The sequence below is a fragment of the Salmo trutta genome, chromosome 4 (genome assembly GCF_901001165.1).
Source record: "Salmo trutta chromosome 4, fSalTru1.1, whole genome shotgun sequence".
Lineage (NCBI taxonomy): Eukaryota > Metazoa > Chordata > Actinopteri > Salmoniformes > Salmonidae > Salmo > Salmo trutta.
This window is the reverse complement of record NC_042960.1, coordinates 25,706,099-25,731,012: the sequence shown is the minus strand read 5'-3', so window position 1 is coordinate 25,731,012 and position 24,914 is coordinate 25,706,099. Positions and strand designations below refer to the sequence as shown.

Genomic DNA, 24,914 nt, shown 5'->3' with positions numbered 1-24,914 from the left:
CTAAACATAATTTCCAAGATCAGACATGTTTAGAGAGCTGTTGGCCTATAGACCTAATTAACCACTGTAGGCTGGGTAGTTTAGCGGACCCCACTGTTTCTGGAACTTTTACAGTCTTATCTGACTTTGAGCATAGATACGTTCATTATCAAAATAGTCAAATGAATAATTCAACCAACGGTTTGTCAGCTTGCAGTTTGATGTCTTTCCTAGCCAGCTTTATCTGAAAATGACTTCGGGTAGGCTATTAAAGTCCGTTGCCCTTGAAAATAAAAAAAATACTTTATCCAGGGACAGCAGTAGGCTATCACAGCACGGCTTGTCCTAGGAGTCAAAGCCTACCATACCCGGGAGCAAGGGGGAGGAGATAGAGGTGACAGCGAGCTGGTTATGTATCCGGCTTAATGGCTACACTTTATCCTCAGCGGGACTGTATCATGCATACACTAGGATTTTTTTTCCTAGACTAATGTTTGCTGAAATTAGTTCTACGACAACGGATCCAGTGCGACAGGTCATAAAATAATATGCAGCTGAAGACTTCACAGTGAATGCATCGGGCAAGCAATAAGGTCGGTTGATATGGCATAACTGTTCAGATATCAGTAGTGCGGCGGCCAAACGCGAGAAGAGCTGTGCCCTCGCAATATAAATCAAAACACTCGAGAGAGACATCGACTTCAAAAGCATTTTGCCGCTCAGAAATACAATTACTGAAGCAACGATCCAAAGGCAGCACGTCCGAAACCACACGCCAGAAGCGGGGAGGACACACATCAATTTGTCTTGCTTGACGCACGTTCTGATTTCTTGCAGATATCCAGAACACGGAATAAGGCAACAAAACATAATAATGTGGAACAATTCTCGACGTGTAGGCCAAAACCAGGACCCAACACACTGATTTTCCCCTTGATCCGACCGACCGGGCCGCAGAACGGGACGCCGCACCACCCAAATGTAAATTTAGCTTATCCATCCCTTTTCTTTTTTACTCTCCCTTGTATTACCTCAACACCCAACTCTTCTTCGTTCTCACCATCCTGCTCCGAGGTTAGGCAAGAAACTCAATATGTCTGTAATAAATGTGGTGTCTGTCGCAAACAGTCACGCTTTAGTTTATACAGGCCTGAATAATCTGTCACCCTTAGCAAGCATGCATTGTCTGTAAAAACTGAAAATAGGCTATCCCTTGCATGTGTTCATACTAGGCAAACCGCGTGCCCACTACCTGTTACAAGCTTCAATCACTCTTGTGCATGAAACGACTCCAGGTAAAAAAAAATGTATTGAATGCAAATATAAGCGAGCTCCCAGTCACACACAAATAGTTACATTGATTTGTCCAGTTTGTAGTCTACACTGGACTACAGTAGGCAACAGTAGCTAGCAATCAAACATATGACAAAGGTTAGCCTATGCAGATTTGGAGCCGTTCCAAAGACCGGCACAAGCCATTTTCAAAAGAATGTGTTGTTGACTTGACTTAATGGGTCGTGATAACTGCTATTTAGTGCAACACAGACTTGTCCACGTGTTACTTACTCGCATTGCCCGTGTTACCCGTGTTACTTACTCGCATTGCGTATTTTGATAATTGAGTCTGAGCCACGTTGTTGCACGGGCTTGCCAGCTAGGTTTTGAGTGAAGTGAGCCTGTATATAGCAACGTCAAGATATGCTTGGCATCATAGGGGACGGGGTTATATTTTTTATTCCACCCTGTAAATTGTTGGTAGCCTACAGTTAGGAGGTGTAGCCTATGTACTGCTGTGCTGACCAAAAAAAAATCCAGCTAGCCAAGATAAATCTGAAAGTATTTATATTATGTCCAGATAGGCCTTTAGCCCGTCAATCAAAACCGTTTGTTGGTTATTGGATGAACCTGTTATATTGTGATGGTGCATCACCTAACCCCTATTGTCCAACATAGCCTAGGATGAAACAATGGGCCCCGCCCCAACAACATCCTCCTCCACCCCACCCCTCATACCCCTCATCAATTCTCATCTGTACTGTAGGTACTCCCCTTTGTCAACTGTCACCCCATCTCCCTCTCTCTCTAATTCCCTCTCTCCCAGCTGTACTCTGTCTAAATCTCCTGCTTTTCTAATCCCTTTCTAAATCTATTTTGGCTTCAGACACCTTTCCCTCTCCACCTATTCATCCTGTCTCTCCAGTCCCACTGAGTACATGCATTTACCTAGAGAGCAATGACAGTGGAAAACCTAAATTGATTCATTCCCCACCGGAGTCATGTAGCACAACTGGTACAGCCAGCGATACATGACACCTACGGTGTAGCCAATGGATTTGTCAGCATTTGTGAGATTAGAGTGTAGTGTAGGGCTGTCTACACACTTGAGTGGATACGATGTTGATCATGTTTTAAAGGCTGCATGATGACACTGAATAAATGTGACATTCGTAGAAGCTATATGCTGGCAGTTGAACAGTTTTATGTGCATATAACTCATTTATTGTACATTTACTGAACTCTTAATCAAAGTGTGTGAAATAGATTTGATTCATATTTTTTTCTCTTTGCCCCCCCCCCCATCTTCTGTTTGTTCTCTCTCTGTCTCTCTGTCTGTCTTTGTGTGTGTGTGTGTGTAGACCCAGAAGCCACCAGGCCTCTGCTGGTTATGAGCAGGGGGTTGGGAGGGAGGTGTGGGGAGTTAACAAACATACCACCCACAGCTTTATCGTAGCCTTCTCTTTCCTGATGCATCTATTTTATTAACATTAACCGTAACCACTAGCAAGTCCATTTTCATTCCCCAAATATCCCCAAAACGAGCCTACTAATAACAAATACAGCATTTTAATACATACTGCATTAGCAAAACACTAGCATAAAATTACTACTAGCATAACATAACTAGGATAACACTACTAGAATTCTGTACTAGTGTTCTATTGACAGTACTTACACGCTGCCACTCATTCTAACGATATAGCTATCAATACCTTCAAACATCTAGCAGCAAATGATAATTGGAAACTGCTACCATAGCTTTGAGAGTACCCTGCATAGAACAGTCATTCAACCTTTCCCACTTGTCAAGTGGTTTGGGGACAGTGGTGAGGTACCTGTTGAGACACACACACACACACACACACACTCAGGGACCATGCTGAGCATCCTGGCTGCTGGCTCCATCTTCTTCCCGGGCCTGTTCCTGTTGTCTAAGAGATGCCTGAAACACAACCCAGGCCTGGCCTTGAGCGAGGGAGAGGCCACCATTGTGTCTGCCAGGTACACACACACACACACACACACACTTACAAGTCAGATACACATACACACAAGTCAGATGAGTCAATGTGAGGACTATGCAGTACCTTTATCTTATGCTATTCTGCTTTGCTTGACATTTTATACTATTCTGCTATGGTTTACATTGTTGAATGTCAATACTTTTTTTCTATGGAGTTATGGGTATAAATATGTACATTGAAACCCCACTCTCTGCCCTCTCTCCCCCCACTAGGCTGGTGTCATCCATCCAAGCCATCATGGCTTCCTCAGCTGGCTACATCATCGCATCCTCCTGTGAGGACATCGTCGAGGATCAGTAATTACAAAATAATGATAATGCAGTAGTAGTTGCTGTTAAAGTTTTGTGTGTGTATGTATGTTTGCAGGCACCTGCACAGATAGGCTCTTCCTGTACAGAGCACATGCCTCTTTGCCCTTCCAGTCTCTAAAGTGCCCTTTTGTTTTGGGTATACAGTTGTTGTCATTGTTGTTCTGAACCCACTGCCCGCAAGTCGTTGTTAAATATGTGTAATTTAATTAGCCATTAAGATGTTGCCATCTATTGCTTTTATGTAACTAAATAATCAGTCATTGCTCAACGAGTCATTAACCGCAGTTACAAATATTTTTTTGTTTGAGCACATGCCCCCCAAAAAGTCTGTGCATGGCCCTGTGTGTGTGTGACTGTGTGCGTCGAAGAGGTGTGTCTAAAATATTTTGGTCCTTAACTACACAGCAAATTTTCCAGTGTTAAATCAACACTACCTAGGTTTCCATCCAATTGGCGACAGATTTCCATGCAAATATTCTAAAATCTGCATAAAGAAAATATGCATATTTTCCCACCAGCGGTGGGTTCCCACTAAATGACCTTGTTGCAGATAAAAGTCAGTGTGTGATGACGTAGTGCACACAATGTGCTTTTTCACTTAAGTTTTCATGTACCAAATAAAAGTCTAAAGTTCAATGTTTTTCCATCGTATTTTAAACTCTGCGGATAGTTTTGTCACAAACTACTCTGGTCTTGGCATGTGCGCTCTAGCCAACAGCTTGCAGATACAGTGTGGGTAGGCTAGTCTACATGATGAGATTATTATTGATAATAAATGTAATAAATATTTTTATTTGTCAAATGGTGTCGTGTCACCAGAATAAGACCCACAATATTTATTGGAAAGGAGTATCAAAATCACCATGCACTTTCACCACCCTGAGAAGTTAATCATAATTTACTTAATCTGAAGCTTAATTAACTGCATGTTTTCCCGAGTCATAGTGGGAGGACCGCACACCATATCATCTCGTGACTCCAAGTTTACTTTGATATGATGGTTATTATATAAATATTTGCGCATAAAGGCATTTCCACCACACTTTCTCAAATAATTAATTTTACCAACACAAAAAAATCACACCATGTCCAACGAACAAATTATCTGTTGGCATTTATAAAATTGTACCTAAACTACCTATTTCCATCACAGCTATCTTGATTTTTTTTATTTTATACAGTATGACTTTACTTGCCAAAAACAACTAATTGAAAGCCACACCCCCACTAAGCCACTCCTCCAATATAATTTCCCAGTGTGTCTTGCTTTTTCGAGTAAATTGTGGAGTTTACCACCCATGACTGTATTTGTTGGTGACAGAGACATGGTTGTTGAATTTGTTCATTTTTAGTCCTGTGGACCACCAAATGAGTTCCTACTGTAGACAAATGTTATCATTAAAATGAAGCTCTTTAGGGCAATACATTTAATATATCATAAAGCCTTAGTTTGATGGCCAAGTTTTACCCTACCACAGTGGTGTTAGAAACCTCCTGGTTTACAGGCCACATCAGGCCTGCAAGTCACATTCTGCTGACTTGCAAAGTGATGTATGATTCCTATTGGAATTCAGCCAGTTAGGACATCCAACAGTTGGAATTTTTATTCACCTGCATCTGCATTCAGAATGACTGTTAGGGTTAGTAACATTGTGAGGAGACCTAAAGCAGGGGTTTCCAAACGTTTTTACTCCGTGACCCCATTTTGATATAAAAAATGTTTCTTAACCCCACCATGTAAAAAAGTGACGTAATCAACGAACAATGTTTTTACTTTTTTAATTGGAGCTATGACGGCCTGTCAAACATTGTTTTAGACTGATTTGTAATACTATTTCAGTCAGAAGTATGGTTTGAAATACATCAGAAAGGATTTGGGAAGTTCAGGATTTAGGAAAACATCAGGCAATAATTGTGTATGATTTTTTGTGTAGAAAAGAACCATAATTGATCATGTTATTTTTTTGCTTCACCAGTCTGATTAATTGCCTGGTCCTGTCCACTCTGTTCTGAGGGAAACAGAAGACAGGTGTGTTTCTGAAAGTCTTATATTTTCAGGGGTCATAATATTTTGTGGCTTCTAATGTTTAAAAGTTAGAGCAACATTTCTTGGAAGAAAACGGAAACTTACACCCGCATTTAGTGGCTACCGGAGGTCACACACGTAACCCCGGTTCTATGAACCAAGCGCAATTTTTTTCCCCCAGAGTTTCTTTCGCGACCAAAACCATTTTGAACTGGAACAACCATTTCAGTAAATGGTGCAATAAATCTGATTGGATTAGTTTAGAAGAATGTATGTTATTTATCTTTGTGTAGCATGAGATTAATCAGTCAATGTACATGCAAAAATACAGATATTAAAAAAATCCTAAAAAGGTTTACCTGGTAGTAGAGCATGCTGGGAAATCTGATAATGGTGGGGGTGGTTTTGATGGGAATGTTTTACTCTCCACAGAGTAAAACTGACACAATCACACTCACACTCAACACTTGTTATTAACCCCCACATTGGGGTTATTTTACACCACTGAGTGTTAATTTCACTCTTACAGAGTTAATTTAACTCCTGAATCAACACTAGAAACGTGACATTGAAAAATCAACACAAGTTAACACTGGCCAATTTGCTGTGTATGTTTAACTTTCGATCCAAATAAAGTATTACGCACACACACTTGAATAATCTGTCATTCTCTCCCTGCTCACCTTGTCCCTGTTAACCCAATTAACCTCTATTTGTCCCAAAGCCAGCAGCACTATTTTAGTATCTGTAATGCAGTCACACAGAAGCCATAAACCTAGACTGCAGCATGCTGCTATGGATCTGTAGGAGTAGCTACTCAAACATGTCTCCACTGGTTTTACAACTGCAACTTTGTTAACAGTGGACTACATAAAACTAAAATGCACACTGAAAGTAGAAGGTTTGTTTTGGGTTGGAGGAGGAGAGGAAGAAAGGAAAATACTTTAGACTAGTGAGATGCTGTGAGTCAGACACTGTTGTCTTAAGATAACTCGCAATGTGACACAGCTGCACCTCTTCCCCCTCCCTCTCCTCTTCCCCCTCGTCTCTCCATCAATTAGGAGGCGGGGGGAGAAAAAGGGAGAGGGGGGAGATACTGCCAGCCACCGACTCCCTCCCTCCCCCTTGGCCTCATTTGCCAGTCAAAGTCGGGAGGCGCTCGTGCCGGCCCATTTGAATACCAAATCACGAACCTGTCCAAATCACGCACGTGCCCCAGAGCAGTGCATCCTGGCCAGTCACTTAACCCCCTGACGTCTAGGCTAGAGCTTCACATACAGGATTCATCGCACTGAAATAGGCAATAGCGTATTTATATGGTAGTCACATAGGCAGCTACAGTGTACATGTAGGTACACATTGTTACATACACCTTAAACTATTACACCTCTTTCTCTCTCTCGCTCTCTCCTTTCTCACTTTCTGTCTCTCACCCCCCCACCCTCTCTTCCCCCCCTTGCGCCACACCTCTCCAGACACTGGCTTACCAGTACCTACATCCTGTTTGCGGTGCCCTACTTTGTGTACGACATCTACGCCATGTTCCTGTGCTACTGGCACAAGCTGCAGGTTAAAGGGCACGAGGAAGAGGGCGGCAGGCCAAAGCCAATGGGCTCGGCAGTGGCCAGCTACCTGCGCAGAGAGTTCCTCATGGTGCTGCACCACGTCGTCATGGTGACCATCTGCTTCCCCGTCTCCGTGGTAACTATTGCTGTAACTAGGGTGGCTCTAGCGGACTCTTTTATTAGTCTACCGTGCCACGGTCTGTCTTATGTCTAAAGGGGGGGGGAGCTCATGATAAATGATGCACATGTACACACACTAACCCTTGGCTTCTGATCCCTAAAATTGTCCCTAACGGGCTGCCATCTGCAGACTAGACACTCCTGCTCCAATCCCCATCTGCCTCCTGTTGCTACTGGCAGCCAATGTTAACATCCCTTCTATGGACATGTGTTTTTACGGGGAGATAAGGTGTGCGTGTTTGTGAGCTTTTCTTTCAATGATCTGTCTAAATGCTTTATCAGCCATATCATGGCCCTCCATCTCATCTCTCTCTTCTCTCTCTCTCTCAGTTCTGGAGGCAGGGAAAGGGGGATTACTTCCAGGGTGTCATGTTCATGGCTGAACTCAGCACTCCGTCCGTCTGCCTGGGGAAAATCCTCATCCAGGTAATACTCACTCCTCTCCTCTCTTTTAACCCCTCTTCTCCCTCTTTCTTTTGTCCTTTTGCTGTCTCGTTCTCAATCTTTCTCTCCTCTCTTTCTCTCTCCTTCCCTCGCTCTTTCTTTCTCTTTCCTCCTGCTTTCTCTCTACACCTCTTCTTCCTTCTACCTTTCTTCCTCAGTCTCTTACTCTCCTTGCAGCAGTCTAAGAACTTGAGTCTTTCTGATTCTGAAGTGCTCACTTACTAGCTTTCATGTTAACATTCTTGTCTCCTGTGATTTTGGGTTAACATTTACCCAAGCTCTCTTTCTCGGTCCTTCACCCTGCTCTCGTTTTTCCCCTCCCTTGCTGCTGCCCTCTCTATCTCTCTTTGTCCCCCTCAGTACAAGAAGCAGCACACTCTTCTTCATAAAGTGAATGGCGCTCTCATGCTGGTCACTTTCTTCATCTGTCGAGTTCTGCTCTTCCCCTACCTCTACTACGCCTACAGCAGGTAACATACTGAACACTGTCTGCCTGTATGTCTGCCTGTATGTCTGCCTGCCTGCCTGCCTGCCTGCCTGCCTGTCTGTCTGTCTGTCTGTCTGTCTGTCTGCCTGCCTGCTTGCCTGTCTGTCTGTCTGTCTCTCTTTCTGCTGTCTGTCTGCCTGCCTGCCTGCCTGCCTGTCTGTCTCTCTTTCTGCCTGTTTGTCTGTCTCTGTCTAGCTGTGTCTTTCTGTCTGTGTGCTTGTCTGTCTGTCCCCAACTTCATCCATGCATATTTTTTTTAATCTCACGTTCTCAAGATCTACGATGGTAGGTTACAAGTTTAAGTTTGCAGGCTTCTGGCCTAGCTACTTAGCTAGCAGATAATATCATTCATAAATAAGCAATATTCTTTCTCATTGTTTGATTGAAAATATCTTGCTTGCTTGTATGAAGCTGTCTAGGTACTCAGCACCATGTCACCATTTTTTGTGTTATCTAGTTCTATCAACCGTGATTTCACATGTGGAAAATCACACGTGAAATCATGTAAAAACGTGTTTTTGGAACATGAGTCGTTATGTTTCACACAGTGCTTTTAACATAGAGTATGTCAAGTTTGTAAGTTGAAAACACTGAGTGTACAAAACATTAGGAACACCTTCCTAATATTAAGTTGTCCCCCCTTTTGTCCTCAGAACAGACTAAATTTGTTGGGGCATGGACTCTACATGGTGTCGAAAGCGTTCCACAGGGATGCTGGTCCATGTTGACTCCAATGCTTCCCACAGTTGTCAAGTTGGCTGGATGTCCTTTGGATGGTGGGCCATTCTTGATACACACGGAAAAATGTTATGCGTGACAAATCCAGCAGCATTGCAGTTCTTGACACTCAAACCGGTGCGCTTGGTACCTAATATCATACCCCGTTCAAAGGCACTTAAATCTTTTTTCGTGCCCATTCACCCTCTGAATGGCACACACACACAGTGGCGTCGGACGGACTGGTTGTGGCGGCGTCGGACGGGCCAGTTCTATGTCTCAATTGTCTCAAGGCTTAAAAATCCTTCTTTAACCTGTCTCCTCCTCTTCATCTACAGTAAGTGAAGTGGATTTAACAAGTGACATCAATAAGAGATCATCGCGTTCACCTGGATTCAGTCTGTCATGGAAAGAGCAGGTGTCCCTACTGTTTTGTACACCCGGTGTACAGGACTACGTTGTGTATGTTTATTGATACAGTAATTATTATTCAACGTGTCCTAACCTGGGATTTGAACTCACAACCTCTTGGTTCACGACATTCCGATCTTTCTGCTGCGTCATTATGTCGGTGTCAATAACTGATTTCACCTGTATTTCTACACTTTGGACATTAAAGTGAATCTCAGCTTTGTTAAAAAATACACTTAAGAAAAACTATTTTATTTATCATTGTTATTCAGGAATGACATTAAAACTAAATAATATTCCCCACCAACATTAGACAACTATACAGAAAAACCTCCAATTACTGATATAAGTAAATTAAATCAATGATGAGAGAATAGCCAGATTAAATGATAACTAAAATAGCAGTGCAGATGGCACTCTAGCTAAGTGCAGAGATGTTGGCATGAAGGATCGGGAGACAGACGCAGGAATGCGTAATATAGTTTTTTATTAATCACAAATTACAGCGCAACAGGAACGCAGTGCAGGTCGATCAGGACCCGATGCAGCTGCCGAAGTTGTGTCATCGGCGGATCGGCCTGTTGCCGCGGCCGAAGTTGCGGCGGACGGACCAGTAGCAGTGGCGTCGGACGGACTGGTTGTGGGGCGTCGGACGGGGCAGTTGCAGCTGCCGAATTTCTGGTGGCGCCGGACGGACCAGTCACAGTGTCGTCAGACGAGCCATTCCCACTGTCTCCCTTAATGGTAGATTATTCTGTCACGTTGGTAAAAAGAGATTCGGGAGACAGGCACAGGATTGCGTAATAAGGGTTTATATTAAGCCCAAATTACGGGGTGCCATGTAAAGGCACAGGGACGAAGACCAAACAAACACGTAACAAAACACTGGGTAGAAACCCAAAACAAAAGAGTGAGGAGTACCTAGAATAAAGTGCACAATGATTAACACATGGGACGAGACCCGTAATCATCTGCGCAATCCACAAGGACACGAAAGCCCAAAACACACAGCACAGGTACTCACACGCACCAACGGACATTGTAACAATAATCGACTGCCCAATTGAACCAAAGGGCACATATATACAAATACAATCAGTGGGAATAGGTGTGCGCCAGGTGTGCGTAATGAACGTTCCGGAGGGATCCGTGACAGATGTACTTTATTATAGGTAATTAATGGGTAGGGAAGTGCAGACTGGCGCAGCAGATAAATCAGCGTACCTCAAATCCAGAAGTTGTGAGTTTAAATCCTAGGTGGGGTCATATTTTAGCAGAACAGTGTACCACTTACTTTAAAACCACTAGGGCTGTCCCCGACTAAAAAAATCTTGGTCGACCAAGAGTTGTCTGTTCTTTCGACCAATCGATTGGTCTAAATTTTAAATCGTGTGTTCTTCCATATATAGATGCATTCTGTGTTTTAATCAAGTCAACTATATTCACTGAGCTTGTCTGATGCTTTAAGCACACTGTTTGAGTCATTTTGTTAATAATTATTTAGAGGGAGTCCAGCAATTGATTTGATTTTGCCGGGCTTAGACTTGCTGTGCTGTGTTTAAAAAATAAAATAAAAAGACAGCGAGTGACTGTGACTAGCACCCGTTATCTCTTTCCTCCCTGCTGCAGAGACCACCACAGTGTATATCATGCTGTCCTTGTTGCTGAAGCTGCAACATAATTACAGCCATTTCTGACTGAAAGGTTCATTTACCGAATTCCATAATTTGTTAAGGAAAAACATTCCCTATTACCTCAAACCTTGCTCTCTTTACGTGACACATGTATGCATGTGACCAACAGGGCCTGACCTATAGCATACCATAATCACATCAATAAATTGGTTATAACAAACTCCAAACATGTAACCGCAAAATGGATTCAGAGGACCTGACAAATAAGCTCGAAAGGGGAGAATGTTTAGGCTACTGGTTGCTCATAAGGTAAAGGGGAAGTCAGATGTGTGGAATAAATGTGACTAGATGTGGAAAATACTGGAGATAAAGAAAAATAAGGTAAGGAGCAAGCGCTGCGTGCATATTATGCGTGCCAAACAGGGGCTGTTAGATTACAATATTCTTTTTTTGACTCTTTGGAACAATGTAAAGAAGACTAAATACATTATAAGCGTACCAGAGAGATTTTTGTTAATCCTTTACAGCAAAGACTAAAAACAGTCACATTCATTCATGAATGCAATTTCCGAAATGGAATGGTTTATTTATTGTTTAAGCTAATTATTCAAGGCTTGCTTTATTTTATTTTAAATCTAAAATGCATTTCAAATCATGAATGACTCATGCTCTGTGATGACATGAATGAATGAATGATTGATACAGTAGCCTAGATACGTTTTGAAATATAGGCCTAAGTAAGTTACGGTATGAAGACTAAACAGGATGCGCTCTTTGGCCTACAGCTCAATGGTGGTTATTCAAGGCTGCTATACTAAGCATACCAATAGTAATGACAAAGCAAAGGTTAAAAACAGCCGAATTTGTGAATTTATTGCGTGAGGCTTGGTGCTCACGGAATCAGTAGGCTATTAAACACTCAAACAGGCAACAGAAGTAGGATCTGTCTTATTTCTGTAGATGTATATTGATGACTTGGTAAGGCACATTTAACAGTTAGACTATTGATTATAGACTTAATTAAGTTGGGGTTTCCTCACTTTTCTTAGACAATTAAGGCAAGGTCTGTTTTCTGCTACTGCTTCCACCGCATTGTTCTCAACGGGGCGGCAGGTAGCCTAGTGGTTAGAGTGTTGGACTAGTAACCGAAAGGTTGCAAGATCGAATCCCCGAGCTGACTAGGTAAAAATCTGTCGTTCTGCCCCTAAACAAGGCAGTTAACCCACTGTTCCTTGGACGTCATTGAAAATAAGAATTAGTTCTTAACTGACTTGCCTAGTTAAATATAGGTGAAATAAAATAAATAAATAAAAAATTGTTCTCAACACCAATATGCTGGTAAACTTTGCTATTATGCACATATCAACATAGTCTAGGAAAAGAGGCCAATTCAACAGCGCACTGTGTTTCAGAACCGCGGACAGCGACCACTATCCATCCAATGGGGAGGAAGCGCATTTGTTATAAAATAATCCCATTTTTATTAGAGTTGCACCATTGTTCTTATGTAATATAACCATATACAATTTCAGTAGCACATGTCAGAGTGATGGACTCGAAGGCCTCCACAATGGATTAGTCCACTCAGACAGGCGCGAATCAGACAGGTGTCTTGTACACCATGATATATAAATATTTTTTTTTTGCTACTGCTTGACTAAAGAGATCTCGGTAGACCAACAGCCTATCGACCAAACAATCGATCAGTCGACTAAATGGGGTCAGCCCTAAAAAACACCATACCATTTCATTACTTTACTTATTATGGTTTGTGATGGTTTGGGACAATCTGGGACCATCACGTGACGTCCTGACGACTGGTAAAACAAATGCCTTATAAACACCTTAACATGGTCCCTTACGGAAAAACAACTTGAATTTCACGTGATCTTATGTAAAGTTAATGTGACAACATGTAAAGGAACGTGATAACATGAAACGTCTTTTACAACATGTGAGCACACGTGAAAACATGATCTTGTGAAATAAATGTGAAATATGGGGATACAAATATGAAACCATACACGTGACAACATGTCAGCACGTGAAATCATGATCTCTTGTGAAGTGTTCCAAAAACATGTTTGCAAATGATTTCACATGTGAATTGATCCAAAAACACGTTTTCACATGTTGTCACGTGTAGTTTCATGTTATCACATGTTGCTTCACATGTTATCACATCAATTTAACATAAAAGGACATGATCACAATGTGAAATTCTTGTTTTTTTCCATAAGGGAAGCATTCTTCCTTGATTATTGTATTAAATCAGATTGTTCAGTTTAAAGTCATTAGCCATAAAGCAAAATCCTTGACAGTAGCTAGCTTGTGACAAGGTGTCTTATTTTAGAACTTGTTCAAATGAACAAGTTTGCGCTAAGTAAGTTTAAAAAATCTGGGTAAGCTTGTTAGCTAGCAACATTATGCAAACATTAACCCTAATTTCCCCCCTACACCTCACCTCCTCCTCGTGTTGCAGGTATGCCTCCATCCCCCTCTACACAGTGCCCCTTGTGGCTCCCTGGCAGTGCAACGTGGGGGCCTTCTGCCTCATGGCCCCACAGGTCTACTGGTTCACCCTCATCTGCAGGGGCGCCTTCCGCCTCTTCACCGGGGCCTCGCGCTCCCGGCCCCCGGCCACCCTCAACAAGCCTGATGGGGGCTGCTGCCCCGGCCAGGAAGCCCCTTTACCTCCCCCGGCCAACGGCTACAGTCCCGTCCCCCACCAGACAGACAGAGAGACCGACACACACTGAGAAAGAGGGAGGGAGAGATGGAGAGGAAGAAGGATCACTGTGGGGACGGGGACAGCCAGACCAGGCTGGGAAGACAGGTCTGTCAAGGGAATCTATGGTACTGTATTGCAATGACACTAAAACCTAGGAGAGAGAAGAGAGGGAGAGAGAAATTGTTTCTCATCCTCTACCACTCTCTCCCTCCCTCTAGTGCCCCTTCAGAGTTACATGGACCTCTGAAAAAAGAGAGAGACAGACAGAAAGAGGAGAGAGTAAAGAAAGAAAGAAATGGATAAGGGAGAGAGAGAGAAGCATAGACAGGAGAAAGACTTGTGAAATGGCAAGTATTTAAATATTACGTGTCTGTACACACTGATTTCAAACTGAATGGGGGGAAAATGAATGAATTGAAAGCAAAAGGATGATAGGGTGAGAGAACACATTGAAGATCAATAGTGATAGAGGGATGCAGTTAAAAGGATAGATAAAACATATTATTCTCTTGAAAGAGAAATGCAACTGCTGTTCTAGATTAGGGAAGGATACAAAATGAATATATAATGTATAGAAATATGTAGTAAATGATTATTTGGTGACCAGTTGATTTTGGTGACTGCAAAAAGGGGGATGAAGACAATACCAGTATTTCAACTTGAGATCCTTGTACTGTGTTATTTGTCCGTCATAATGATCCACTCTGGATCGATTGAGTGGGTCTTGTGTTGGGAAAGGACAGAGGAACATGCATCGGCGCCTCTGGTATTGCTTCGTTCTGCCTTCTCTCCACTCTGAAATTCTCTCTCTCTCCCACTTTTCTCCTGTTAGAAAACTAATGTGGGAGGAGAGGAAGGGGGTTTACCTCAAAATGTGACAAGTTTATAATAGTAGATGAGTAAATGTCATTTTAGGTTTTTATATTGCTCTCATTCAAAGCATTTATTATTTTTTTTGATGTATTGTGACTTCTTAGTATTGGTAGACATTTGTATTCCTCTTGTACTCACTCCCCACTTCAATCAAAAGAGGAGAGAAAGAGAGATGGAATGTTGGAGAGATTAATAGAGGGAGAGGGAGAGAAGGGGGGGGGGGGGTAGTAGACTCAAATGGGAAAATGATGTCCCAGCCACCCACCCAAGTTGAGTAATGCTGGCAGGCAGTCTTCAGTACACGACTGGGCGGGTCTGTGCAGCTTACCAGATCTTTACGATGCCTGGAGAGCTGTTTAATGTCTCAGAAACCCCATCGACATGGAATAATGATCAGGAACACTGCCATTGTCACCGTGGTTCTGTAATGTTAGGGAAGGCTGTTGTGGAATTAGGTCTCCTGCAGGCTAAACAGGGTAACCACATTTTAGAATCTACAGGCGTTCTACAGGCGTTCTACAGGCGTTCTACAGGCGTTCTACAGGCGCTCTACAGGCGCTCTACAGGCGCTCTACAGGCGCTCTACAGGCGCTCTACAGGCGCTCTACAGGCGCTCTACAGTCTGCTGATGTAAGGGATTCCTAGATGATCTAAAGCAGGATTATGAAGGTTTTAGACAGAGTAAGTTGTTGCAGTGTGTTCAACCGTATGGGGGGAATTTGAAATAGATTGCACTGGCAACTGTGGTACTCTTTATGCATTGAGGGATTTGTGCGATAGGGCCGAAGAAGAAACATATTGACAATGCACTGAGAGAAGGGACTGATGAGGTTGGATTGGGTGGTTGTGGTGGGGAAATAATTTTCAAATTTTTCAACCACTATTTAGTTTTAGTTTTTTGTGTGTTTGTTTTACTTGTGATTTTAATTATGTGTTGGTGTCATTTACTCATGTTGACACAGTGTGCAATGGCACTAATGTAGCTATCTACTGTATCTAAGGTTGCGTCATAAATGCCATTTGGGACGAAGCCTAAGTCAAGAGGGTTGAAATGTGGTCCTTGAAACTCAATCCCAAGGTGAGCGGACCTTGAACACTTGACCACTGCCTTGGGTTGTAACTTGGAGCCTTGGGTTGGGTCTCTACTAGCCTGGTCTCAGATCTCTACCGGTTCATAGAAGAAAAGTGAACACATAGAGCGACTACTGTATAATATGCTGGACTATACTTATTGCATCAGGCTGTTTTCTGCTGAATAGCTGCATGATGGGAATGAGAGAATGGCTTTTTGACAATTGGCCGATATTAACCTGGGAACACTGTAACACTTAACTTAGAGTTACTATTTACAATGGTCAGTTATGGTACTATTTAAAATGGCTTAAATAGTACCATAACTGCTGCACCCAGAACCAAATCAGCTGCTCGATTTTAACATTTTGAAATGTTTTGTTATGATAGATATTTATTTTTTCATTCTTGCTTTATAACTGATTTAAAGGCACTGATTAAAGGTACATTGATTAGGAAATTGTATGATCAACATTATTTTCCATGCCAAAAAGTAGACCTAAGCGTCTTACAAGCCCTTAAACAACAATGCAGTTTTAAGAACAATACCTAAAGAAAAATAAGAAATAAAAGTAACATCATTAAAGAGCAGCAGTAAAATAACAATAGCGAGGCTATATACAGGGGGTACCTGTACAGTATCAATGTGCGGGGGCACCCTTTAGTCGAGGTAATATATACATCTAGGTAGATGTAAGATTAAGGGGGTCTATTCAATCTGCATCACGGAAGTTCAGCTTTTCAGCGTGATTGAAATTTAAAGGCAATGTTCCCGCTTTATCAGAGACTGCATTGACGGTAAACGCTGCATATTTCGACTCAATCGGAAATTGCCTATACATTTCTATAGCGGAATCTGTAACGCTTCAGCTTTACAGATTGAATAGAGCCCTATGATTATTTTTATGCGTATTCAACACCAAGAGCAATTTTTTTCTGTTCCTCATCTGACAAAGAGGTCACTGAAACTGCCACAAAATCTAATTTGCACTCGATTACAAAGTTTAGTTCGAGAAGATACTCTTTGAGTGAGTGAGATAGGTGTTGGAGTTAAGACAAGTTGGTGATGATTTAAGCCAAAAATGTGATATCTTCTTCTAGTGTTTACTTTTGCAACTGACCCCCTCTAGTCCATTATAAATGATGCCTTCATGTTAAACCCGATGAGCAAAAAAATATGTATTTTGACCAATTTTGCTCACTAGGTAGTGTTACCTCCCAAAAGAAAACATTATCCATTTTATCAGTTCCTACAGTTCGGTATGTCCTGTCATGGAAAGTATTACAAACAAATCGACCGCATTTTCCATATTGTTTGTTTGTTTTATACATTTATTTTAATGTGTCTGTTATTTATTGAAATGGTTTGAATGTACATACGAATACATATATAAATTATATATTTCCTGTACATATGGGCTTGTGTTCTGTCTGTTGACTGCTGCCTGACTAACCGTGGGCTCTGTATCTGAAATGGCACCCTGTTCCCTACATAGTGCACTACTTTTGACCAGGGTATGGTTAAAGTAGTACACTACAGTATGTAGGGAACACTGGGGCGCCGTTTCGGACGCATACCTGTTCTGTTTGCTGACATACTCTGCTCTCGTCTTCTGCTCTGACTACCAACATGACATCATGATTCTAACGTTCTAGCACCACTGCACTGCTTTTCAAAATAAGCACCAAGAACTTTGAGTGAAGTTTTGCTTTACATGCAACAGATTGACCAATAAAATCCTCCCCATTGTTTGTGCATAAAGATTCCTGGTTGAGTCCATTTATTTCATTCAAGAATCACTATACTTTGAACAATGATGTCACTTTAAATGGTATTCATTGATCAATTCTCTCAAGACTGCTGTTGGATATCCTTCTTACAGTCCTTGGCCCACATTCATAGAGTATGAGTGCTGATCTAGGATCAGGTCCCCCATGTCCATGGAATCGTATTCATTATGATCTAAAAAGCTAAACAGATCAGAGATCAGCACTGTTTCTCTGAGACGCTTTATGAGTATGTACCCAGGGCTCTGCAATTCTGTTTCTGAAGGGTCAAAGTAGGACTACTGCTGGTTGTGAAATACTGCTAATCCTGTCTGAAATGCATGTCATGTCTGTACCTCAATTTAGAAAATAATGATTTCATTTTTAAACTTGAGTGGGATTCTATAAATGAAAAACATATACTGTATTATATTTATAATATATATCTTAGTTGACATAGACTAATTCCTTTTACCTGTGATAACATATTAGTTTGTAGAGAATTGTGTACGGTGCCAATAGAAAGTCTACACCCCTTTGAACTTCTTTCACATTTTGCTGACTTAAAATCCAATCTAAAAAGGATTCAATTACATTTTCTTCTACAAATCTACACAACCTACACATTTTCAAAGGGAAAGAAAGTTATAGACATTTTCCAAATTAAGAAAAAATATATAATTGGATAAGTCTCCATCCCCCTGAGTTAATACTTGGTGGAAGCACCTTTGGCAGCCATTACAGCTGTGAATCATTTTCATAAAAATTTGACCAACTTTGCCCAACTCTTAGGGCATTATATATCGATAGTTTTTGTCAAATTTGTTCAGGCTCAGTAAATTTGGTTGGGGATCATTGATGGATAGTGATATTTAAACCTCGCTGATTTTTTTAAGCAGGACTGAGACTAGACCACTCAGGAACACTTAACACCTCTTGGAAAGCAATTCTCATGTGTCTTTGGCATTGCATTTTGTGTAATTGTCTCGCTGAAAAATAAACCTCTATCCCAGGGTTAGGTTTTCAGAAGACTGAGGGAGTTTTCCTCTAACGTTTTACCTGGGCTTTGCTCCTTTCATATTTATTTTGATCCTGACAGTTGTAAGTAACAGCAAACTTTCCAGGACATAGATATATCTTATATGGGCAGAAACTTAAATTCTTGTTAATATAACGGCACTGTCTACTTTACAGTAAAATAAATGCCATGCTATTGTTTGAGGAGAGTGCACAACAACAAAAAACTTATCACAGAAACTGGTTTGATACATTCACCTCTGAACGTAAATAATGTACTTACATTCAGTAATCTTGCTCTGATTTGTCATCCTGAGAGTCCCAGAGATAAAATGTAGCATAGTTTTGTTTGATGAAATCCATTTTTATATTCAAATGTAGGAACTGGGTTCCTACATAATCTAAATTATGCCTAAACTGTAATATTATATTATGGCTTTCTTTTTGCAGTACTGTTTAAACTAGATGATAGGAACACTGTGGTCAATTTTCAGCAAGTTGCAACCATGAAATACAGTTATAAACAGTTTTCCATAAACAAGGTCTAAATCATGTTTGATGCACTCTGTAAGTAACATTTTTTGCGGTACTGTTTAAACGTGATGACAGGAACACTCGACAATTTTCAGCAAGTTGCAACCATGAAATACAGTTATAAACAGTTTTCCATAAACAAGGTCTAAATCATGTTCGATGCACTCTAAGTACAGTACATTTTTACAAAAAAAATGTAATAGAAAACGCAGGTTTTTTTGTTTGTATTATCTTTTACCAGATCTAATGTGTTATATTCTCCTACATTAATTTCACATTTCCACAAACTTCAAAGTGTTTCCTTTCAAATGGTATCAAGAATATGCATATCCTTGCTTCAGGTCCTGAGCTACAGGCAGTTAGATTTGGGTAAGTCATTTTAGGCGAAAATTGAAAAAAAGGTACGATCCTCAAGTGATAATGCCCTCGAAGCCGGTGTTTGTTGGATATATTGGCACGGGTGTTGTTAGGCCCCAGACGAAGTCGAGGGCCGGCAAACCGTGCCAATATATCCAACAAACACCGGCTTCAAGGGTATTATCACTTTTATACAACAGGTTACCAACATATTAAAATAATGATCGACATATTTTAATTAAAAACGTTATTTTGATTAATGTATTCGTACTATTTCATCCTTCCACAAGATATAGTAGAGAAGTGACCCAGTCGTTCGTTCTTTTTGTTCTCCATCTATGGATGCGACCCAGTTGTTCGTTCTTTTTGTTCTGTATCTAGACGCGACCCAGTCGTTCATTCTAAATGTTCCATTGCCATACTGACCGTTCTTATCCCTTACTTGCTAGTTATCCAAATAACAGCAACGTAGCTGAATTTGTTTAAGCTGTTTTCAAGTGACATTTATTTGGATACATCCATAACAATGAGCTAATAAGCCACGATTTCGCCTGGAATCGAACATGTGCTCTCTCGTTAGGACACTGTTGTTCAGAGGAGCTAGCCAACAACACAGCTAACACAATAACTTAGAACTGAAGCTGGAAAGCAGTGGAAAGCAAAAGTATCCAACTGTCATACTTGAGTAAAAGTAAAAATAGCTGAATAGAAAATGACAAAAGTAAAAGTCACTCAGTAAAAATCTACTTGAGTAAGTCTAAAAATATTTGGTTTACAATATACTTAAGTATCAAAGTAAATGTATAAATAATACAAAAATCCTTATATTAAGCAAACCAGATGGCACCATTTTCTTATTACCTTTATAGGCAAGTCAGGTAAGAACAAATTCTTATTTACAATGACGGCCTACACCTGCCAAACCCAGACGACACTGGGCCAATTTTGGACCGCCCTATGGGACTCCCAATCACAGGAGTCCCATAGCCTAAATTCGAACCAGGGTGTCTGTAGCGACACCTCTAGCACTGAGATGCAGTGCCTTAGACCGTTGCACCACTCGAGAGCCCCAAAGAAAACCACGGGCACACTCCAACATTCAGACATAATTTACAAACGAAACATGTGCATTTAGTGAGTCTACCAGATCAGAGGCAGTAGGGATGACCAGGGATGTTCGGTTGATAAGTGTGTGAATTGGACTATTTTCCTGTCCTGCTAAGCATTCAAAATGTAACGAGTACTTTTGGGTGTCAAGCTAAATGTATGGAGTAAAAAGTACAATATTTTCTTAAGGAATGTAGTGAAGTAAAAGTAAAAGTAGTCAAACATATGTATAGTAAAGAACAGATACTCCAAAAAACTACTTAAGTGGTACTTTAAAGTATTTTTACTTAAATACTTTACACCACTGCTGGAAAGACTGCAAACTAAACTCAGCAAAAGAAGAAACACCCTCTCACTGTCAACTGCGTTTATTTCCAGCAAACTTAACGTGTAAATATTTGTATGAGCATAACAAGATTCAACAACTGAGACATAAACTGAACAAGTTCCACAGACGTGACTAACAGAAATGAAGGAATGTCCCTGAACAAAGGGGGGGGGGGGGGGTCAAAATCAAAAGTAACAGTCATATGTGGCCACCGGCTGCATTAAGTACTGCAGTGCATCTCCTCCTCACGGACTGCACCAGATTTGCCAGTTCTTGTTGTGAGATGTTACCCCACTCTTCCACCAAGGCACCTGCAAGTTCCCAGACATTTCTCGGGGAGATGGCCCTAGCCCTCACTCTCCGATCCAACAGGTCCCAGACGTGCTCAATGGGATTGAGATCCGGGCTCTTCATTGGCCATGGCAGAACACTGACATTCCTGTCTTGCAGGAAATCTCGCACAGAACGAGCAGTATGGCTGGTGGAATTGTCATGCTGGAGGGTCATGTCAGGATGAGCCTGCAGAAAGGGTACCACATGAGGGAGAAGGATGTCTTCCCTGTAACGCACAGCATTGAGATTGCCTGCAATGACAACAAGCTCAGTCCGGTGATGTGACACACCGCCCCAGACCACAACGGACCCTCCACCTCCAAATCGATCCAGAGTACAGACCTTAGTGTAACGCTCATTCCTTCGACGATAAACGCGAATCCGACCATCACCCCTGCTGAGACAAAACCGTGACTCGTCAGTGAAGGGCACTTTTTGCCAGTCCTGTCTGGTCCGGCGATGGTGGGTTTGTGCCCATAGGCAACGTTGTTGCCGCTGATGTCTGGTGAAGACCTGCCTTACAACAGGCCTACAAGCCCTCAGTCCAGCCTCTCTCAGCCAATTGCGGACAGTCTGAGCACTGATGGAGGGATTGTGCGTTCCTGGTGTAACTCGGGCAGTTGTTGTTGCCATCCTGTACCTGTCCTGCAGGTGTGATGTTCTGGTATATACCGATCCTGTGCAGGTGTTGTTACACGTGGTCTGCCACTGCGAGGACGATCAGCTGTCCGTCCTGTCTCCCTGTAGAGCTGTCTTAGGCGTCTCACAGTACGGACATTGCAATGTATTGCCCTGGCCACATCTGCAGTCCTCATGCCTCCTTGTAGCATGCCTAAGGCAAGTTCACGCAGATGAGCAGGGTCCCTGGGCATCTTCCTTTTTGTGTTTTTCAGAGTCAGTAGAAAGGCCTCTTTAGGGTCCTAAGTTTTCATAACTGTGACCTTAATTGTCTACCGTCTGTAAGCTGTTAGTGTCTTAACGACCGTTTCACAGGTGCATGTCAATTAATTGTTTATGGTTCATTGAACAAGCATGGAAAACAGTGTTTAAACCCTTTACAATGAAGATCTGTGAAGTTATTTGGATTTTTATAAATTATCTTTGAAAGACAGGGTCCTGAAAAAGGGACGTATCTTTTTTTGCTGAGTTTAGCTGCACTTCGTTTCACCTTTTTTCAATTGACATTTGTATATATCCATAAAAGTATGCCAGCTGATTCATGATTTCGACTGGCTGAGAAACGCTGCCTGCCTCGCTCTCTCGTCCCGACCCCTACACATTCATTACTATGGGACAGTTAGAGATCGAATTTGAATATTGAAACAAATTAGTTAGTCTAAAAGAAATGTGAGATAATGTCTAGATGCTGTTTATGATGGAGATCAAATTTATAACTTCCCTGCCTGGGCTGATGAGGCAGTCAGATGGAAAAGAGTAAATAGGACATTTTAATGTCATAGATTTAGCAGGTGGTAATTTGTGGAATAGACACCATCACACAATTATATACAGTGCTGTGAAAAAGCATTTGCCCCCTTCCTGATTTCTGATTTTTTTTGCACATTTGTCACACTTAAAATGTTTCAGATCAAACAAATGTAAATATTACACAAAGACAACCCAAGTAAACACAAAATGCAATTAAGTGACGATTTTATTTATTAAGGGAAAAAGCTATCCGAACCTTCATGGCCCTATGTGAAAAAGTAATTGCCCCCTAAACCTAATAACTGGTTGTGGCACCCTCAGCAGCAACAACTGCAATCAAGCGTTTGTGATAACTGGCAATGAGCCTTTCACATCGCTGTGGAGGAATTTGGCCCACTCTTCTTTGCAGAATTGTTTTAATTCAGCCACATTGGAGGCTTTTCGAGCATGAACCACCTTTTTAAGGTCACGCCACACCATCTCAATTGGATTCAAGTCCAGACTGACTAGGCCACTCCAAAACCTTCATTTAAAAAAGAAAAGAAAAATGTCATTCAGAGATGGACTTGCTGGTGTGTTTTGGATCATTGTTCTGCTGCAGAAACCAGGTGTGCTTCAGCTTGAGGTCACGAACTGATGGCCGGACATTATCCTTCAGGATTTTTTGGTAGAGAGCAGAATTCATGGTTCCATCAATCACAGAAAGTCATCCAAGTCCTGAAGCAGCCCCAGACCATCACACTACCACCACCATATTTGACTGTTGGTATGATGTTCTTTTTCTGAAATGCTGTGTTACTTTTACGCCAGATGTAACAGGACACACACCTTCCAAAAAGTTCAACTTTTGTCTCGTCAGTCCACAGAATATTTTCCCAAAAATCTTGAGGATCATCAAGATGTTTTTTGCCAAAAGTGAGACGAGCCTTTATGTTCTTTTTGGTCAGCAGTGGTTTTCGCCTTGGAACTCTGCCATGGATGCCATTTTTGCCCAGTCTCTTTCTTATGGTTGAGTCATGAACATGAACACTGACCTTAACTGAGGCAAGTGAGGCCTGCAGTTCTTTAGATGTTGTTCTTTTGTGACCTCTTGGATGAGTCGTCGCTGCGCTCTTGGGGTAATTTTGGTAGGACGGCCACTCCTGGGAAGGTTCACCACTGTTCCAAATGTTCTCCATTTGTGGATAATGGCTCTCACCGTGGTTCGCTGGAGTCCCAAAGCTTTAGAAATGGCTTTGTAACCCTTTCCAGACTGATAGATGTCAATTACTTTGTTTCTCATCTGTTCCTGAATTTCTTTGGATCACATCATGATGTCTTGCTTTTTGATATCTTTTGGCCTACTTCACTTTGTCAGACAGGTTCTATTTAAGTGATATCTTGATTCAACAGGTCTGGCAGTAATCAGGCCTGGGTGTGGCTAGTGAAATTGAACTCAGCTTTCCAAAAAATGTGATTAACCACAGTATTCATGATTTAACAAGGGGGGGCAATTACTTTGTCACATAGGGCCATGAAGGTTCGGATAGCTTTTTCCCTTATAAATACAATTATCACTTAAAAACTGCATTTTGTTTACTTGGGTTATCTTTGTGTAATATTACAATTTGTTTGATGATCTGAAACATTTAAGTGTGACATGTGTAAAAAAATAAGAAATCAGGGACAAATACTTTTTCACAGCACTGTATTTGCCATGGCACCCTAGTAGCAGCCTAAGCAGAGAGCTCCTGTAAATGTGTAGCTACAACTGTAGTTATTTTTTAGGTGTATTCAATTATTGTTTTTTAGGCAGCTCTTTTGTTTTTGATAGCGTTTAGATTGTATTGCATATATCTGATGTTTATAAGCCGCAGATTGACTGAAAAGTTAAGACGTTTTGAGAAATAGAAAAAAAACGAATAGCCTAAATCAAACAAAACAACCCATTTCGACGTTGCAGCAAATTGTTGACTGTGATGCATTTTAAACTGTGAGTGCATGGGTGGCGCGTTATTGGAAATCCCTCACGGATGACGTAAGAAAGAAACAGCGCAGTAGTACCACAGGGTTATGCCGCGTTCATGTGCCAGTCGGAATTTAGAAACTCGGATATTTCAGATTTGTTAACTCGATTGTAGTAATACACGCGCGCCGTGACATTTCTGAGTTTCCTGGTTCCGACTAGCACTTGAACACAGTATTTATAAAAAAACATTTGGCAGTACTGCGTCAATAGGCCCCTAGAGCAAAGTAACTAGACACTACAATGGTCAAGTGTATCTAGTACATGTATGAATGGGGCGGCAGGTAGCATAGTGGTTAGAGCGTTG

The 24,914-nt window shown here is 41.5% G+C and overlaps 1 protein-coding gene across 4 annotated transcripts; it reads left to right on the top strand.

Moving 5' to 3' along the window:
• Window positions 1-279: 279 nt before the first annotated feature.
• Window positions 280-17,495, top strand: LOC115192157 (protein FAM57B). 4 transcript variants are annotated; one of them, XM_029750350.1, is made up of 8 exons: window positions 292-572; window positions 817-960; window positions 2,616-3,258; window positions 3,494-3,577; window positions 7,094-7,319; window positions 7,694-7,789; window positions 8,168-8,277; window positions 13,539-17,495. In XM_029750350.1, the coding sequence occupies exons 3-8, from the start codon at window positions 2,990-2,992 to the stop codon at window positions 13,813-13,815; spliced, it is 1,062 nt and encodes a 353-aa protein (XP_029606210.1). In that variant the 5' UTR covers window positions 292-572; window positions 817-960; window positions 2,616-2,989; the 3' UTR covers window positions 13,816-17,495. The 4 variants fall into 4 exon arrangements, with proteins under 4 accessions (XP_029606213.1, XP_029606210.1, XP_029606211.1 ...); XM_029750351.1 differs by lacking the exon at window positions 817-960; XM_029750352.1 differs by lacking the exons at window positions 292-572; window positions 817-960 and adding an exon at window positions 979-1,053.
• Window positions 17,496-24,914: the final 7,419 nt, after the last annotated feature.